This window comes from Mus musculus, chromosome 18 (assembly GCF_000001635.26).
Source record: "Mus musculus strain C57BL/6J chromosome 18, GRCm38.p6 C57BL/6J".
NCBI classification, from domain to species: Eukaryota; Metazoa; Chordata; class Mammalia; order Rodentia; family Muridae; genus Mus; species Mus musculus.
In genome coordinates, this window is record NC_000084.6 from 39,239,810 (window position 1) to 39,258,876 (window position 19,067).

The window sequence follows — 19,067 nt, forward strand, 5'->3', positions numbered from 1 at the left end:
TGAAAATGGCTTGTGTTGTGTGCTTCCACTTCTGTTTTGTGATACTGAGGATCCAACCCAGGACCATTTGTTTTCTAAAATGTGTGTGTGTGTGTGTACTAGAATATATGTATACACACATACACATATACATATTTTAGTGATATTAGAAGTTGTCTATATGGTAAAAAAGATTTACTGTTCACTGTATACATGTTTTCAGTTTCTTCTCTTTTGTTGGTGTGTGTGCATGTGTGTGTCTGTCTTCAAGCTGTGAGTGTCTGTGTGTGTGTGTATGAGTGTGTGTATGCCTTGTATGGGTGTGGGTAGACCAGAAGCTGGTGCTTGGTGTCTACCTCTATCACTTCACACCTTATTTTTGAGGCAGGGTCTCTCTACTGAGCTTGCAGCTCATAATAGTCCGCCTTTTCAGCAAACTCTAAGGATCCTCTCGTCCCTGCTTCCCCAGTAGACTATAGATAGGCTCACACCTTCATGCCTAGCTTTATATGCAGGTGCTGGAGATACGAACTCAAGTCTTTATGCTCACATTTCAAGCACCCTAACCATTAATCCACCTCCTAGTCCTTCATTGATTTTTTTTTTAAATTAAGTGTATAAATGAACCTAGCCCAACCAGAAAATGTTTAACTGACACAATGGTACAGTGGGTCATTTTTGGAAAAATATAAGCTTGGGTAGTGACTTTGAGCTTCTTTTACTTTTGGAGTACCAGGTGGTGCTCAGAAACTAGATGACCTAAGTCAGCTTCCTGTTAGGATCACAGCTTCCTTTGGCTCGGTGTGCCCTGATTCTCTGGATTCCTGTGGTGGCTGGTGGGAGAGAGTCCCTAGTCAGTGCTTGTCACTCACATGCCCTCTTCAACACTGCGCTACTCTCTCAGTGCATGTTTATCTCACTAAGTTCTGCAGTGGTCGGGGGCAGGGTGGGGAGGAAGGTCCGGGTCCTATGGACATGCCCAGATGCCACCAGGACATCTCCTTAAGCAAGGGACAGGAGGGAGGGAGCGAAGGAGGGAGGGAGCAAAGGAGGGAGGGAGGGAGGGAGGGAGGGAGGGAGGGAGGGAGGGAGGGAGGGAGGAAGGAAGGAAGGAAGGAAGGAAGGAAGGAAGGAAGGAAGGAAGGAAGGATAGAAACAGGCCAGTCTTTATGGAACTGGGGTAACTTGGGTGGTTGTATTCAATTTAGTTCGGACATTAAACGAATTAAAATGGACACGTTCAAGTTATGAGCCTTGCCTCATCAGCGCTATAAAAAGCCTTCCAGCCGGACTGTAATTTGACTCTCCTCCCTGTAATGTTATGCAATATTCCTATGGTTACAGAGCCCAAAAAAAGTGGAAGCTAATGATTAGTTTGCTAAATGCGGTTCATGGAACAGTTCACAACTCCCAGACCTGCCAACGGCCGCTGATGTCCTTGCATGTTCCCCTTTCTGGGATGGAAGTTGGATCGTTCCTCAGAAAAATGTACAGTAATGCTTGTCTTGAATCCAGAAACCAAGGAGGGCAGCAGTGCTCATGAGCCTTGGGAACAGAGTGGGGGAAGGTCACAGCGCCTGGATGCCTCGGGCTTCAGCAGTTTGTGTCCGTGTCTATCTGCAGGACGAAAACAGGAAGCCTCAGATGACAGAGAAGGAAAAGAATTAATGTCTCAGAGGCTGGGGCACTAAGAAAACAACATTTTTAAACCTTTAAGGACATTTGCCATAAGAGAACTGGGTGGGATTTACTATTCTATGAATATGCTTCTTCCTTGTTTGTTTTTTTGCGTCAAGAAAGTCATATCGCCCTTGGTCACCTGTGAACAATGCACAAGCATCCTGCCTTTATGAGCTACAAAGTTTGTGAGCTAAAGCCCATCTCTGCTTCATCTGTAAATATATGTCAATGGAAGAGCCTGAGCAGGAGGGGCCAGCTGCAATTGTGTGTTCTTTCTTAAGAATTATAGGTTAAATCCTTAAGCCATTCACAAGTATTTGACCTCATCTCACTAGCATGAACGTGGGTTCTTTCTCATCAGACAGAACAGTATGCCTGGTGACTCATCTCCTTTCCCAGTGGAGATGCACTTAGCCCTGTAGGCAGAAACCCTTGCTTGGCTTTCAGTCTTCGGAACTATTGAGAAAGAGCTAGTCCGGTTTCAGTCTCTATTTACCTGACATGTCATTTAAATATCAAACTGGAAAACCAGATCTAAGTCACCATGTATCTTTTCTTACTCTTTCAAAAGGTGGGGAATATGAACTAGGGACAACCAAATAAAGGCACATCACTTCTCTGTAGTCCTTGCCACTGGTTCAGATCCGAGCCAGTCCAGCCACTATGAACTTAAGGATTTTTCCAAGAGATGAGAGGTATGGGGCTGGCTCGTTTGACTAAAAAGGCATGCCTAGGTTCACGTGCAGAGCCTGTCATAAAGAACCACTCTCTCTTTCTTTTCTGGCTTTGTTTTGGAGGCTTTCTGTGAGGTTCTTAATGGTAGCACTTGGCACTTACATAACCTTCTCGAATCAAGCACACCAAATGACACCTTGTCTCCAAAAAAGTCATGAGCTTGGTGACAACTTGAGTAAGGCCAGTCCTGAACCATCCCTGAGTTGGTTCATGGTACCCTGAGTTGTGCCTTTGAGTTGTGTGTCCTGACTTCACTTCCCAACTGTAGATGGAATAATAAGAGAGGGAGTCCCAGTGAAGAATGAGGTGCTGTGCAGAGCAGGAAGGGAATGTGAGCTGGGCTGGCTGGGCACAGCTCCGTCTCAAGGCTGCTTGTGCAAGGGTGGACTTTGCCTCCACACACCTAAAGGCTCTACTATCTCCATGTCCTGTTTGTATGTGGCCTGGCCTATCTTGCCCATGACAGTGGTCCCTGATGGCCCATGAGGCTGTTCATCTTGCGGTTCTCTGCCTTTTATTCTCAGGGGTCTGCGAGCTGCTCTGAACAGCTATGTGAATTTTCTCTGTCAGTAATGAGTTTACTTAAAATTCATTTGCCTAAAGTTACATGCAAGAAGAGGCCGAAGAAGAAGTTATCCGGAGCCAGTGGGATTATGGTGGTACTCATTGTACTTAAGTCAACTGAGAAAAAAATACTATAAAAATGATGGAATCAAACCATACACAATTCAGAAAATACAAAAACCATAGTTCTTACCACTTTAATACAATCATTATTATAATTTGAAACTGTTTGCTATCAGCTATTTTTTATGTCTCAAAAATGTTTGAATTTTGTTTTTTTTTTACTTACCATTATAAAATACAAGCAATTTCCACGTCATAAGTCATCAGTATGAATGTAATGTTAAGTTTATAAAATGGCCATGTAATATTCCATCAGGGAGGTATACCGTAATTCACTTAGCCACTCTCCTCTGATTAAACATGTAGGCTGCCTCTTGCTTTCCTTTTCCCCACTGAAGAGTGTGTGTTGTACATGCCTGGTCTGCACCTTGATGCATGCTTTGTTTTATTCTCTCAGGCAAAATGGTGAGAAGTGGAATTGCTAGTTAGCAGGATCCAAGTGTTTCCGGACTCTTGATGGTCCATATTGTCAAATTCCCTTTCAATCTGTCGCGTTGATATCAGCTGCCTCTCGGAATTTATAAGCCGAGTGCCTTTTCCCTATTCTTCTAACAACAGATATTTGCATGTTTAAATGTTTCTCTTATGCAATAGGCAAAATAAATATCTTATTTTTTAACTTGAATATTTCACTTTTCTAGTTAGTGATGAGGTTGAGTGCTTACTATCATATTTTTCATGCTTGGTTTTGTTCATTGCCTTTTCTCCATTTTAGACCCCAAAGCAGCTTCTGAGACAGAAACTGATATCTGTGCCGAATGGGAGATAAAGACCGTCACCAGTGCTCTGAAGACCTACCTGAGGTAGGGATTTCCACTTGTAAGCAGCAAGCCATCTAGCTAGCATGTGGTCAGGAAGAAAGCAGTCTTATTTGCAGCCTCCAGAGAGCTGCTGGGCGGGTGTTTGAGATGTGGAAACTGCCTCTGTGTGGGAGCATTAAGTTCAGTGGGTCAGGCCGATCGTAAATCGGCCAGGGTTGATGGGCTGTCACTATGCTATGGTGCCATGAGTGATTTAGAAAGCCCTGCTCTTCATGAGATGTATTAAGATGACTAGCCTTAGTCATACCCTAAACGGTGGCCTTCCCTGAATGATCTCTTATAAAAACAAGAACTGATATGTCACTGGATTGAGCAGACTTGATCATTTACCCAGTTTATTACAACGGTTTGGAGCTTTACACACACACACACACACACACACACACACACACACACAAATATTGCTTATATTGGTTCTTAAAAATGAGAGGGTAGATGTGGAAAAATTGCTATTTGAAAACTGCTATTTGGGGGAGGAGAAAGGAAATAATTACCTTGTACTATTATATACAGTATCATTGGTCCCCTCTGTCCCTCACTTGGACTGTTGGCTTTCTGCTTACCACTACCCCCACCACACCCACACAGACACACAGACACACACGAGACCCTGAAACCTACACTTAGTAGGAACACTGTAATTCTGTGTTGTGGTTACAGGGAGGAGAAGTCTCACACAGAGGAGAAGTGGAATCACATGGACTGAGCCTCTATACAGCCTTAATGAGGCCTGGGTAGCACAGGAGCTCACAGAAAGGAGTTGGTAGTGCAAACTTTATTTGGGACATTGTAACAAGTGAGGTGCAGTGCAAGGGGTGGCTAAGAGTTGAGCTAGGGAAGCTAGGGTAGCTGATAGAATGAAATTGAAGCACAAATGATGAAGAGTCTGCTTGATTCTTACCTGGAGTATCAGAAAAAGCTCATTTGTAGTTTGTCAGGTTCACACTCCACTGGTACAATGTCCTATAGCCCACTGATACTTGGAAGTAATAACCTTCTTGGAAGCAAATTGCCAATAAACATCTTTTATGGAGTTTCTAGAAGCTCTGATTTCAACAACAAGCTTCTAGAGAGATGAGGGCTAAAGGCAGCTAATGCAGATATGCATACTTGTTTCTCAACATGTCCCAAAGCGCTCTTGTTCATGGATGACTAACAGAGTGAAAGGAGGTCTGTGGGTTTGGCCCGCACTTCTGCATTAGCTCTCGATGCCCATTAGCTCTTGGTGCCCTGTGACTGATGTGTATGTAGCTAGAGCTATCCACTTCAAAAAGAGAGGAGGGCAGAGCCTTGCACACGCCAGTAACCCCAGCCCCTGGGAGGCGGAAGACAGTGAGTTCCAGTTTAGCCTTGGGCACATAACAAGATGTGGTGGTGAGGAATCTCTGAAACTGAGGGTCTCAGGTGCAGTGCCGTGTGCCTCCAGTCCTGCTGCTACACCCAGCTGCTGTTGTGTCTCTGCGTCCTGAGTATTTGAAAGGTGCCATGCTGTTTTGCAGTATTCAGGGTACTGCTTAGCAAGAGAGATCATCGCACTGTGGAACTGACGTGTCTATACATTTTTATTCTAGAATGCTCCCAGGACCCCTCATGATGTACCAGTTTCAAAGAAGTTTCATCAAAGCAGCAAGTAAGCATCTTTTAGCTGAAGTTTCAAGGAGAAAAGAATAGATTCTTCTATTTCGAGGAATACTCAGAATCCCAATATAAACACTGCTAGCCTCATGCGAAGTGTCTGCCTACCAAGCTTATGAGACCCTGTCACAGACTAAACGATGAAATGGACTCAAGACTGCCAAGGGCCTTACTAACACTACCGTGTTAGAAAGAGAAGAGAAAAACTTAAGAGCCAGTTTTCTTGGCTAGAAGGGAGGGGAGGAGAAGGAAAAAGAGATGAGACAGAAAAGCAATTTTGCCTTTCTAGTTTTGACAATTGGTTTTTCTTCCCATCCTTAAAGTAACATTCTGCAAAATGAATTGGACATTGGACATCTCCTAAATTGAGCAGTGGAAGTGTTTCCTTGAGCTTGGCACCCTTTATGTGACTTCACAATCCTTTTTCCACCATGTCTTCCATCGAAAGGCTTCTGATCATCCCTTGGCTATATCATCTAGGTTCTTAGTTCATATTACTGTTATTGAAGTACATAGGGATTAGGTTCAAGCTACCCTAAGTATATTGGAATCTGTCTACGTGGGGCAGACCAGCAGTAATGTGGCAGTTAGATTCTCTATCAGATTTAAACCTGGCAGGACCGCTCTTGGTATTGCGATGCCCATAGCTTGTGCCTCTCCTTGGATACTTTTAGCCTTTAGGGTTTGTTTACCCTGGTAACTCCTACTGGCCTAGTTTTATAGTACCTAATGTTCCGCTAGCCTTATGCTTGATCTTGTCCTCACCAGCAAGGAATAGAAAGGCATGGGAGAAAGCTAGGAATGAAGATGGTGTGTATGTGAGTTCTTTCTCAAGAGAAATTCCAAGCCCATGTCAACCATTCTCTAATTAAACTTCACATCAGTTCTATAAATAGATATGGTGAGTATTAGCAATTTATTTCCCAGAGAAAACAAAGCCACTTCCCCAATTTGAATCAAAAGGTAGCAGGCTATAGAGTGACAGAAAGATTTAAATGTTCTGTCTGCCACTGCATTCTTCATACTCCGAAGGTGTGTTACACATATTGTGGTGTGTGTGTTTGTGTGTGTTTGTGTGCGTGCGCGCATCTGGATGCATCATTTTGAAACACGAGACCTTGGTGATGTTCACATAAGATCTGTTTACCACTTCACAAGTGCATAAAGTTCCTTCTTTCCTTGAAATGAAGTTGGCCCTCGAGGGAGCCAGCTGCTCCCGTGTTTGTTCCTTCCCTGGGTGTGCAGTTGACCAGCTCCGTTTCATCACAGTCATTAGTTGGATGAACTCTGATACAGAGAGCACACTGAAAGGCCTTTAGAGCCTGCCACACTGGTCCTGGGCACGCACGCAAGACAGGGTGGTAAATCCTCAAGAACATCTCCCCTGTGTTAGTGCCAGGCCTTTAGTTCCCCTGGTCTTGTCCAGTAACTTAGCTGTGACTCCAATACAACATTACCCCTTTTCTTCCCAGAGCTGGAAAACCAAGAGACTCGAGTGTCTGAGATCCACAGTCTTGTCCATCGGCTCCCGGAGAAGAATCGGCAGATGTTGCAGCTGCTCATGAACCACCTGGCCAAGTAGGTTCCTCCCCCACTATTGCTCTTTCCTTACCCAGGAGAGTTCTGGCCTCCGCAGGAAGTCACTGCATGTCTCTCCCACTGTTACAGCAGGTAGGCTGGAGGCCCAGGAAAGAAGTATGTGCAGTGGTAGCTGTAGAGAACACATTTAGTGCCAGGTCTCCCTTGCCAAGGAGCCCGCAGAGGGCCACAGCGCAGCTCACCAGAGCTTGCAGGGGGACTCTCCAATCCAGAGTATGTCAGCCATTATTCCTGGTTACCGTGAAGTTTTCAGGGTTCATATGTTCTTTGGATGTCTGAGGAAAAGCAATATGTTGTGTGGTTACAGAACTTGGATTTGGAGCAAGAGTGCCCTGATTACAGAGGTGTCTGTTTTAAACCACAGTCAAAACACGGGTTTACCCACTTCTTCAGTTCCACATTCATCAAGTGTGGATAATAGACTGTCTTCATCTATAAGGCCATTGATTCTCAAACTTACCTTATTAGAGAACAGGGGACTTATTTCTGGCAAATGTCCTCCTGCCCTGCAACATCACCAAAGTGTTGAGTAGCCCAGTTTTTGTGCTAGAAGTTTTAACAGCGTTGCGACACTTTTGAATTTTAGTGTTTATTGTTGCCTCACCTGCTTCTGAATAATCTTGTTGAGTTGGTTTGTGTTAGTCATTATTTGTATGCTATATTCTGACCTTTCTTTTTTCTTCTTTTGGTTTTTCGAAACAGGGTTTCTCTGTATAGCCCTGACTATCCTGGAATTCACTCTGTAGACCAGGCTGGCCTCGAACTCAGAAATCCGCCTGCCTCTGCCTCCCAAGTGCTGGGACTAAAGGCATGCGCCATCACGCCCGGCTTGTTCTGACCTTTCTTAAATGGAATATTCTTTATTATAGAAAGATGGTGGTGGCATGGTGTCAATATGTCGAGTTTACTCAACTCATTAAGTCCCATACTTTCTGAACCGACGTGCTGCAAATCCGCTCTTAGCCAGTGGTTTGCTTGTGCCATTAAGCCAGACCTTTTGGGTAAGCCGATGCACATTTATAGATGATTGTTATGGTTAGTTTTCCTTCATCTGTTAAGCACTTGGTATTACCTTCCATTGTGGGCACACATATATATACCATAAAGGTTTACAAGGCTGTTAAAAAGAACCAAGAATGTTTTGTGCATTGGTGAGGAACAAGTGAACAGAATCAAGGACTTGTCCATTATTGATCACTTTTGTGTGTGTGTGTGTGTGTGTGTGTGTGTGTGTGTGTGTGTGTGTGTGTGATGCCATATCTGGACTGCATATTCAGAAGTATTTAGGAAGCATGGTCCAGGACATGCAAGTTTGCGGGGAGAATGCCTCCAGAATGTCAAAAGAACACTGTGATGTTTGCTTACAGTAATGGGAGCACAGGCTCAGAAAGCAGCTCCTGATGTTCTCAGACGAACTTGGTGCTTGCTCCATACAACCCAGAGTTGAGCATTTGCTAACCTAGAAAGTTGGTTTCTGTCATTACAAACAGAACTCTGCATACTTGAGGTAGACATGGAAATACGAGGTTCCAGGCGCACTCTCTGCTAAGGGTGTGAGGGGTGCTTGTGACTCTGCATCTTCAAGTGGCCGTGAAGCCTGCTGAGAGCAGGTAGGGGAGAGAAGGGCTGGACACTAGCTGAAGGCTGCTGCTTTTCATTGCAATCAGTTCACAATGAGCTTAGTTGGAAAGAAAAAAGTTAGTGGTGATCCATCAGAACCAAAATTGAAAATTTTCCATTTATAAATTGCCCCAAGAATTAATATTCCTTAAAGAAGAAAACAACTAAAGCAATAAAACAGAACAGTCTATATTCTTAATACAACTAGAGACTATGCAAGTTGTGCCTGTGGTGTTGACTTCGTGCCTTGTTTTCCCTGACCCCTGCCTGGGGGTTATTTATTCCATGTCTGGAACCTTTTGTGTCACGTGGTGATGATTTCCTTGGCCTTCTGACATTATTACCTTGTTCCTTTAAGCATCAAGATGTCTACCAGTCACCCAGCTCCTGCACCTTACTGTGGGTTAGAACTGCTGAGGTAAAGCAGTGCCCTCGGTCCACAGAGCTTGCTTCCAGATGTAAACTGGCCCTGAGTTTTCGTTAGTGCTCAGGGGAGTTCTCAGACCATATTTGAGCTGTGCTCTGCTTACACTACCGGCCTTATTTTAGAGCCCAGCTGTAAGGGAAACTGAACTTGGGGCAGGAGCTTTGTTTAATTCCACTGTTCTCAGGTTCAGACTTAGCCTAGGGCTGGCCTGGGCCATTGTTCCCTCTCCACTCTCTTAACGATCAGCTTCCTTCCTAAGTTTTGGTTTCAGGGTCTGACTGCTGGAAAGCCCAGTGTTTACTTCTCTTCTTACCTATTCCCTGCCTGGAGATCTCAGCCTGTGGTTCAAACTCGGACAATATGTGTTATAGCTGTTTATTTTATATTTTATAAAGTTTTATATTCATATAAAATTTCTAGGAATTTTATATTTAATATCAAGAAAAAATACATTTGGGGAATTGGCAGAGGTTTTTAAGGAAAAGCTAAAACTCCTGACCTCTAAAGCAAAATTATTACTAAGATGTATCCAAGTCAGGGAAGAGGTTGGGTCTATTCCAGACCTCAGGGGGAACATCAAAATTACAGACAGCATGTTTGTGTTGATCCATCTTAAATCTACTATGATAATTAGATGTTTTCTACCTGTGCCTTGGGATCCAGTGTGCAGTCTGGAGTCACTTGCCTGCATGTGTACTTGGAAGCACTGCAGATGCTTGTTCATGCTGGCACTGCTGGGCCATACTGAGACCCTTCTAGTAGCCTCTACATTTCTGGGTTGTTTTCCAGATAGCTAAGGCACAAACAGACCTTTGAGACCCACTGGCCTGCAAGGGAGGCCATACAGAAAGAGTTCTGAGGAAAGGGAGATGGTATTGAAAGGAATATGAGTTGGAATTTTGGAGTACATTAATGATGAAGAATCAAATTGACTCTTCAAATATAAAAGGTGCCATTGTTGTCAATAAATCGGTCTTTTAAAAAATCTTAACTTGATTATCCAGATATGGTATTAAATTGATCTCTAAGCACATGGACTTATTTTAAAATAGTACTCAAAACATTTTCACTATGAAGGAAGTCATGTCCCGCTAGCTTTGGATCTCTGCAGTTCTCCTTCCTTAAGTGTCTCAGTTTTCTGATTTGTGTGTGTGTGTGTGTGTGTGTGTGAGAGAGAGAGAGAGAGAGAGAGAGAGAGAGAGAGAGAGATTTTCTGTGTTTTCACCAGGTAGGCGTGGGAGCAGGTATGGCTCTAAACAGAAACAAGAAAGAAAATTCCTGATCTTATAATGTTATAATTGTGGAATAAAAAAAAAAACAGTGGATGAGTAATAAGCACAGACTTCATGGTAGTTTCCTAATGTTTACATATTTGATGACTCCAAGTATGTTGGCGATCCCCACACTTATCATTCACCGTGGCTCATCCTTAACTTTATTACAGTGTCTGTGCTCTGTAGGAGGATTTCAAAGCATTCTCTATATATCAGGGGCCACTATTTAAAAAACCCTTTCAGGGCTGGTTTTCCCAAAACACTTCCTAAGAAATAAATCTTACTCTTTCATTTTTGATACAGTTCCACTAGTGTGGTTGTGCCTACAGATCTTGTTACAAGAAGCTCTTGTGTTTAGGATGTTTTAAGATTCAATTAAGAGAACACCTAATTCAAAATGGCTTAATAAAAAGGGGTCTATTATGTCCTTACAAAGACTCGATCCTGAGAGCTGGTTAATTTGTGGTTTCTGAAAGATCCAGGTCATTTCCGGCTCAGCCAGCCTCCTCTTGAGGTCATGAGAGGTTATATTGTATCCGTGCACATCAGTGCTCCGCAGAGGCAGAAGAAAGTGTTTCTTCTTGAGCCTCTTTAGGAGTTATAATGATGATCCCCAAGATCTCCACAGACTTGACCACACATTCCTCGGCCCCCTTGGTCCAAAGCAACATGAGTAGGTTACAACAGACAGGATTTAGCAGTTGCTAAGGGAAGCACAGTCTCTAGAATGAAAACAGAACAGGAGTTTTCTGTAGGCAGCCGCATGTAGGCAGCTCGTCATGTCTGCTCCAAGGAGCCTTAGTGAAATAACAGTGAGCAGATGTTAGGTTCACTAGAGATCTTCCTGTGGTGTGATGACTCATCGGGACACGTGGGACCAAATGGCCAATTTCTGTGGTTTTGGCTCATGTATACCAAATTATGAGATTTGGGGGTAAAAGACTAAGAAAGAAGGGAAATACAGCTCTGTGCTTATGTCCCTCCCCCAATCCCTGGTTATTTTCAGTCCCATTATTATCTGATGTTTATTTTTTGATCATCTGTCATGTTGTAACTTTCTAAAAGGGCAACAGTCTAACAATTACAGGGATAATGAAAGAAAAATGTGGGGCATTTTCTTTTTGGCAGACATTTCTAAGGATCCTATGACTGAAGCCTGAGAACTTGCATCCTCCAAACCAAGAAGGGAATATCCAAGTTTCTTTTAGGATCTAGAAGCAGTGGGTTGAGTTCACATAGAAATATCATTGTTACAAGCCAAGGTAGGCCTTGGCTCCAAAAAGGGTAGCACTTAATGGTTAAATAGCATTCAATGATATTCTTTAAGGGTCAGAAATAAAGGAGAGGAGTACTATTACACAACACTGGTACCTATCTCCCATAGAACTCTCCTGTGCTCTCTCCATCTCTCCCAGGCTTCAAAGATAAAATTCAGAATGAGCTGTTAACTACATGGGAATTGCTAATGTTTTCTTTGCCACCGATGGTACTCTGAAACAAACAGCTGTGAGAATTTGCACTCATATTCACTGCACTTAATGTTTCTGATGCAGTTGCTGCTGGAGACGGATGCTCCTGTGGTTTCTCAGGCTGCTGTCCATCAGCCATGTCCCCCACCTCCCAAACCTATGTTCTCTCTAGTAGCTGTTAGACACTCTACTGCTGCCATTTGTAGGATTGCATGGCTGCTGGGCTACTGCTGGTTGTGGCTTGATATCCCGAAGAGCCATATTATGGCATCTAGTCCCAAGCTGACCTCACACTTGCCATCCTCCTGCCTCAGCCTCAAAAGGGCTAGCATATAAGCATGTGTCACCTGGCCCAGCTAGTTCTGATTGAACCACTTTATATTTAAATCCACATAATTCTTTCTATTTTCATCACTAACTCCCCAAACTGCCTGTCTTTTCCAGGCTTCTTACAAAGCCCCTTCCCTGATTTGTACTGGCTGGTTCCCTTCTAGTCTACAGAGTACATAGCCCCTGTAGGTAGAGAACTTAAAACACTTTCTGTTCCAGCATATGATTCATCTGCATAAAATACAAAATGATAAAAACACCAAAAGCAGTTTCTCCATTGTCATTATAATAAAACCCACTATATCATCTTCATCCCCTTTGGACTTTGCCACCCTGTCTGTGTTTCTTCTAATCACCGTTGCCTCTATATTATGGACTGCACTGTAGACAGCACTGTGGGGTAACAGTTGCACTGAAGCATGTGTAGCCTGTTGGTCATTTCTCAAACATCTTCCCTATTCCATCTTTCCCCTTTGGCAGTCATTTCCTCGCTTCTGGAATAGCTGCTTCATAGCCTCTGCCTGCTCGAAGCTACCTCATTCAGCTTTGGCAGAGATCACATTCTCCAATCTACAAGATTCCATCCTGCCTCAGGCTCCTCTCACTTTCCTGAGCTCCCGTTATCTTCTCTGTTTCCCCTGTTAGGTGTGTCACTCTCTGCCCGTGGCACAGTTTGCTGAACGTCTCTTTCATTTCTGTGAGATCAGAAGCTTCCAGGGGATGTGCAGTCCAGCTCTCTTGACATTCTTTCTTACCCAGATATTGCAAACCAGCCTCTAGCTGGAGCATCCCACATGTGTTCTGTCCTGTGGTACATTGCTGGTTTAAAAGTTCGAACAGTTTAGACACTTTTAAAGGGGGTAATTTTACTTGGAAAAAAAAATCCAACATCGCTGGCTAGAGCTGAGGAGAAGCCACACTATCCACCAGGGTGTGTGTCTCCAGTTTCCCATGGTCCTCCACGGCCCTGTTGTCTCTCGTGCCTGGCCCAGTTCTTATGCCTAGCACTGCCTGGTCATAATGCAGGTGTTAGGGTTTTCTGCCAGTCTGCTTATCTGTAAAGATAGAGTTTGGGGATGGGCGAGGAGAATTGCTGCCCTGATTGCGTCCTTTATTCTTTTCCTGCTATTTATGATAGGTCAGAGGTCCCTGCAAGAACCTAATGATACTGTTTCCAATAGGTTTCTTTTTTTTCCAGTTTACAAGGCAGGGAGACATTGTTCTATTCTGTTTTGTTTGTTTTAAGACTAATGGATCTCAAAAGAGCCTCTCAGCTATTTTTGGTAGAGTCAAAGGAAAACCTGTTTAAAGGGACACAGCAGAGAGAACAGCCACATAATTTAAAGCAAACAGACCCCTGTCACTTTAAATCAATGGAAATGCAGGAGTAATCATAGGTCAATCCTTATTTAGCCTACTTGCCAAACCGGCAGCCTAAGAGTTTCATGGTCTGTGGCCTTCAGGAGTAGGGTAAAAGAGAGACATAAGTTAAGTCTATGTATGTATGTATGTATGTATGTATGTATGTATGTATGTATCTATCTATCTATCTATCTATCTATCTATCTATCTATCTATCTAGTCTGAAAAAGAAAAATCAGCAAACTTTTCAGAATTCACCTTCCTCATTGGTCTTCCGCTCACATTTGGACTGATTTTTCAGTGACTTTCTTGTCTTATAGTTTATCTTTTCTAAATTCAAGGAGTCAGCCTTGGAATTCCCTCTCACATTTTAGAAAGGATCCCCTCTCTTTTTCCTTCTTGGTTTTCTGCTAGTGGTCTTGTAAAAGCAAGAATAACAACAACCTGCTGCCTTAGTTCCTTCTTTGCCAAGCATAGCAGAGCCTGGACTTCTGCACTGACCCTGGGAACAGTGATGAACTGTCCTTAGAGGAACTGAAGGCCTCTCTTACCCAGCACCAGCACACTACATTGCATTTTTTGTGAGCTTTGTTTGCTTGTTTGCTTAGCTAGGTTTGTCTGCCCAGCCTGGCCTTAAGTTCCCTGAGTACCTAAGAGTGACCTTGAACTCTTTGTGGGGGTCAGTAAGGGTACATTGAGACAGTGTCTTATGGAACCCAGGCTAGCCTCAAACTTTCTATACAACCAGAGATGACCTTGAACTCCCAATCCTCCTGGGTTTCCACCTCCTGGGTACTGAGATTATTGGTGTGTGTCATTATATTTGGTTTACTGATGATCAAACCCAGGGTTTTATGAGTGGTAAGTAAGCATGCTATCAACTGAGCTATATCCCTACCACATAAAATGCTTTTTTTTTTCTTTTACACTGAGTGGTTTCTCACCAATTCTTCAAGTAGTTGTGGTTCATATGTGGTAAGGCAGACTTGTAGGAATTTGAAGTTCATCTGTGGGCATTGAGAGCACAGGGATTAAGAGAGAACATACTGGAGCCAGACTGCCTGATTGGGCTCTGTTCTCTCCTATAACCTTGCAGGAATCAGTGGCTACCCCCAACCTCTCTCTGTGTATGAATGAATATATGGCCGTGCTAGGGATGGAACCCCTAAGCTATTTCTCTGGCTCCATATGGCCTTTCATTGTATGTTCAACACTTAAGTTAGAACATCTTCTAACTCAAGTTGTGCAGCTGTAGCCTGATAACATAGTTTCCTGATCATAGTCCTAGACCTTCATAAACTCTAACAGCCAACACAGAGAAGCATAAGCCAAAATGTTGTCAACATACACACAGCACTGAAATCAGGTTAAAGCACTTCACTGGGAAAGCCTGCAGGCAATGGGAGGTGGTACATGGGTCGGGGGAGCGAGCCCAAGGTTCAGTCAGTATGCAGCCACATATTAAAAGGTCCAAGAGCTTGGGCAGACGTTGACTACAGAACCTGTATGCTCAACTCCTACTGTCTCTATTCTGCCTGATAACTACTAGTAAATCCATTTTTTCTTAATGGGAAATCCAAAGTAAGGCGATAATAGTACCTGCTGTCCTGAAGTTGTGAGAGTTAAATTAAGTGTACAGAAAGCTGTGTTGAGCATATGGAACATCTGCTGCAGATATCAGCTCCTTTGGTCTGAGAAGTGCGGAGACGGCAGGAAGACGGGACAGTTACTGAAGCCGTTAAACCCAAGCCAGTTGGGTTACTGTTATCGACTGGACGGAGCTTTCTTCACAGTCACATTGTAAGGGAAGGCTTTGGGGCTTGATGCTGACAATATCACACATGGCCTCTTCTGCCCGAGAGAGCATCTGTCTTTCTGTCTCTCTCTGTCTCTGTCTCTCTCTGTCTCTCCCCCCCCTCTCTCTCTCTCTCTGTGTGTGTGTGTGTGTGTGTGTGTGTGTGTGTGTGTGTGTATGTACTGTTTTGCTTCTTTTTATTTGGATCCTGGTGTGTATTTAGGCCAGAGGGCTAAGCGTCTCACTCTTCCTATCGAAAGATGAGCTAGCCCAGTGCCAGCTGGGAGAAAGAGCTGTTATATCTGGTTTCAGGTCCCACCTTGCCCCAGACCTCACACTTCTCTGTGAAGATTCAGGGCCTCCAGGCTTCAGTGCCAGGGAGCCAAGCACCTGTTCATCAGAGCTAGCAGAGCTGATTTCCATGGTGGCTCTCGCTCTCTCACCCCTCCCGCCTCGTGCTTGTTGGTGTCACAAGGCTGATTTCATCTCAGAAGCAGCTGTGTTTACTGAAGTTTAATAATTCTTAATTTCCTGAAGGGGGACACATTATATCACGAAGACTCATCTTAGTCGGCAGAATCTGGAAATTTCCACCCTTCTCTGTGGTATTTGAAATGTCCCTGTTGGTGGGGGACTGACTGTCTTTCTGCATGATTCTCTATCACTGCCCTGTCGGATATAACCCTGTACTAAACATTGCTGCCGGGTGTACAGTGCATCCTCTCTGCTGCCCAGCCTGCCACCAAGCACAATCTTTTTAAGTCATTGAAATTTCCATGTATTTGCAAGGAAGCTGTATATGTGCACACATCTGTGCAGCTTCATTCTCCCTTAGTAGATGCTTTGTCCTTTTCCCAGTATAACTCATACAAGGTGAGGAGAAAGGCTAAGATATTGTGAACGGCCCCGTGAACCCTCTCTGCTTTGCACAGGACATTTTTTTTTTTTTTTTTTTTTTTGAGCAGTGCCGCATCCTGATCTTGTGTATCCAAACCTGGAATATAAATATAAGCCTGTTTTTCTTCATCCTACTCAATGGGTGGGAAAGGAACCCAAAAATAATTGGTCTTGCCAGTATACTGCAAGGTCTTCCTGTATCCTTGAAGATACACACAATTGGGTCCAACATTGTTAAAGTCAGGCTCAGTGAGAAAATAGAACATCCTTAGGGTCCCCAATGAAGGAGCTAGAGAAAGGACCTAAGGAGCTGAAGGGGTTTGCAGCCCCCTGGGAGGAACAACAATATGAACCAACCAGTACCTCCAGAGCTCCCTGGGACTAAACCACCAACCAAAGAGTAAACATGGTGGTGCATGTGGCTCTAGCTGTATATGTAGCAGAGGATGGCCTAGTTGGTCATCAATGGGAGGAGAGGCCCTTGGTCCTGTGAAGGTTCTATGCCCCAGTGTGGGGGAATGCCAGGGCCAGGAAGCGGGAGTGGATATAGGGGGGAGGGGATAGAAGGAGGGTGTTTTTCAGAGGGGAAACCAGGAACGGAGGATAACATTTGAAATGTAAATAAAGAAAATATCCAATAAAAAAAAAATAGAACATCCTAGGCCTCAACCTAGAGGTGGCATGTTAGTTAGTTAGTTAGTTAGTTTGTTTTTTGTTGTAAGCAAGAAAGTTTAGCTTTAGGTAATTTAAACTGTGTTAAAGAAGGAAGGCTATTGGGAGGTTTCTAGGGCAGCAGCAGAATTGAAGCAGAGTTGAACCTCCAGGTATTACAAAGCGCTCTCGTAGTTCCTGTGCGAGCTGGCATCACTCTGTGTTTTCCTCAGCCACTGCCTCTTCTTTTCCAGAGGATTATCTTAGACTTTAATTCTTATTTGTCAGAAGAAGTAGATTCACTCAGAACCTCTCCAGGGTTCTGCCACCAGATTAGCACCTATGCCTGCATTTGTGCCAGCCACCCTTTCGTCCCCACCTAAAGGTGGTCTGTCACTCTCCCTCTGTGACTGTAGAGCCAGCCACTTGGGACTGCGTTCATTCAGACTCCTCTCTAACACTCTCTCCCTCCTGTCCTTGAAGCTTTCACATTGACACACTTGCATGAGATTCCCTCAGGTCTTCAAAAACTAAGAAAACCAGAACTTAAAATTGCCTCCCCAGCCCCGTGCCCCCTGTAGACAGCGTCCCACTTCTCCGTGCCCTTAGAGCTCCCAGGTAGTTGTCTGTGCTCACTGCTCACAAGTCCCACCTTGCTGTTCGTTCTTCTTGTGCGTGCTTTCCTACCCAGGCCTCCAGGGAAGCACCGTGTACAATGTTGCCATGACTCTGTGCAGCGGAATCAGCCTCATCAGACTTTCCTTCTTTCTTACTCTTTCTGCTCTGAATTCAAGGCTCTGCCCCTCCACCTCCCCAAGGAAGCTTCAAGAACATCCGTCTCATGCTTTTCTCAGCTGCTGTTTCTCAGGCTTGGTTGCAGTGTCCAGGACATAGCCCTTCAGCTCCCCCTCCCCTTGCTTCTGTCCCTGTCTCCAAAGGACTTCCTCAGTTGGTTAGAGAATTGCATCCTTCTGTCCCAGCAACCCTCACCCACCTGCCTTACTTAATTTTTTCCCCCACAGCCTGTGTCACCATTAAATACGCTTTGTATGGGTCTTACTTGGTTATTTATTATTGCCATCTTCTCCTGAACCATGAGCTTCCTGAGTTGGCAGTGTCTGTCTGCTCTGTGTCCTTGGCATCTAGACAATGCTTTGCCCATATACTTGGTGATCATTTGTTGGGGGGGGAGAGAGAGAGAGAGAGAGAGAGAGAGAGAGAGAGAGAGAGAGAGAGAGAGAGAGAGAGAGAGAGAGGGAGAGAGAGGAGAGAGAGAGAGGTATCCAGGGGAAGTATCAGGGGTCACCTGTTGGAAAGCTGACTTTGCAATGTCTTATCTCCAACCACCTTTCTTCTCTGTCTTCTCTGGGATTTGCCAACCCATTGGCAACTGTGTTGTCCAGGATGACGGATAACTAAGATAATCTCTGATGAAGGAGGCATGGGCAGAGTTAAATGGAGAGGAACGCTTGGCTTTCTGCTTCACTTGTAGTTGTCTATTGTAGCATTTGCTGAGGCTAAGGCACATTGCTAAGTATTTCTTTCTTTCTGGTAATAGAGGAAAGCTTGTCCTGACTGGCTTTCTCCTCCTGTTTCTTTTCAAACTCATTGTATGCACAGTTTTGAGATAGTTTACCAATCCTTCAGTTTCTTCAGCAAGAAAATTAGAAGGCTTTTTTTTTAACTTAAAAAAGTGTGTATCTCTCTCTCTGTGTCTCTCTCTTTCTCTCTCTCTTTCTCTTTCTCTTTCTCTCTCTTGTACACACACACACACACACACACACACACACACACACACACACACACACTGCACTACTTGAGTACAGGTAGCCACGTTATTCTAACTTGGGTTTTCTTCTCTTGGCTTCTTTATTTTGGAATTTTTTATATAATAATCATGTGTGCTATTTAAACAGTTGTAATTATTTTTAATGAGAGGAGCAGACTCTGACTCCGACCCCTTTTAACTTGGGAGATATCTATAGCTTCATGTAGTAGGACTGGGTGAGACAGAATCCCTTTGTCTTCTTGTCCTTGTCCTTTGTCTGTACCTTGGCTAGGGAGTGGGCTGAGAGCTAAGCAGTGTTAGAAATGGGAAAACCTTGT

The 19,067-nt window shown here is 44.0% G+C and overlaps 1 protein-coding gene across 11 annotated transcripts in view; it reads left to right on the forward strand.

The window, feature by feature from the left end:
* The window catches only part of Arhgap26 (Rho GTPase activating protein 26), a 774,669-nt gene that overhangs the window by 638,193 nt on the left and 117,409 nt on the right, over positions 1–19,067 (forward strand). For all 11 annotated transcript variants that reach the window (XM_030250607.1, XM_017317984.1, XM_017317986.1 and 8 more), the window contains 3 exons: positions 3,797–3,884; positions 5,474–5,532; positions 7,010–7,115. In XM_030250607.1, the coding sequence (XP_030106467.1) occupies positions 3,797–3,884; positions 5,474–5,532; positions 7,010–7,115 (253 nt within the window). The remainder of the gene's footprint in view (positions 1–3,796; positions 3,885–5,473; positions 5,533–7,009; positions 7,116–19,067) is intronic.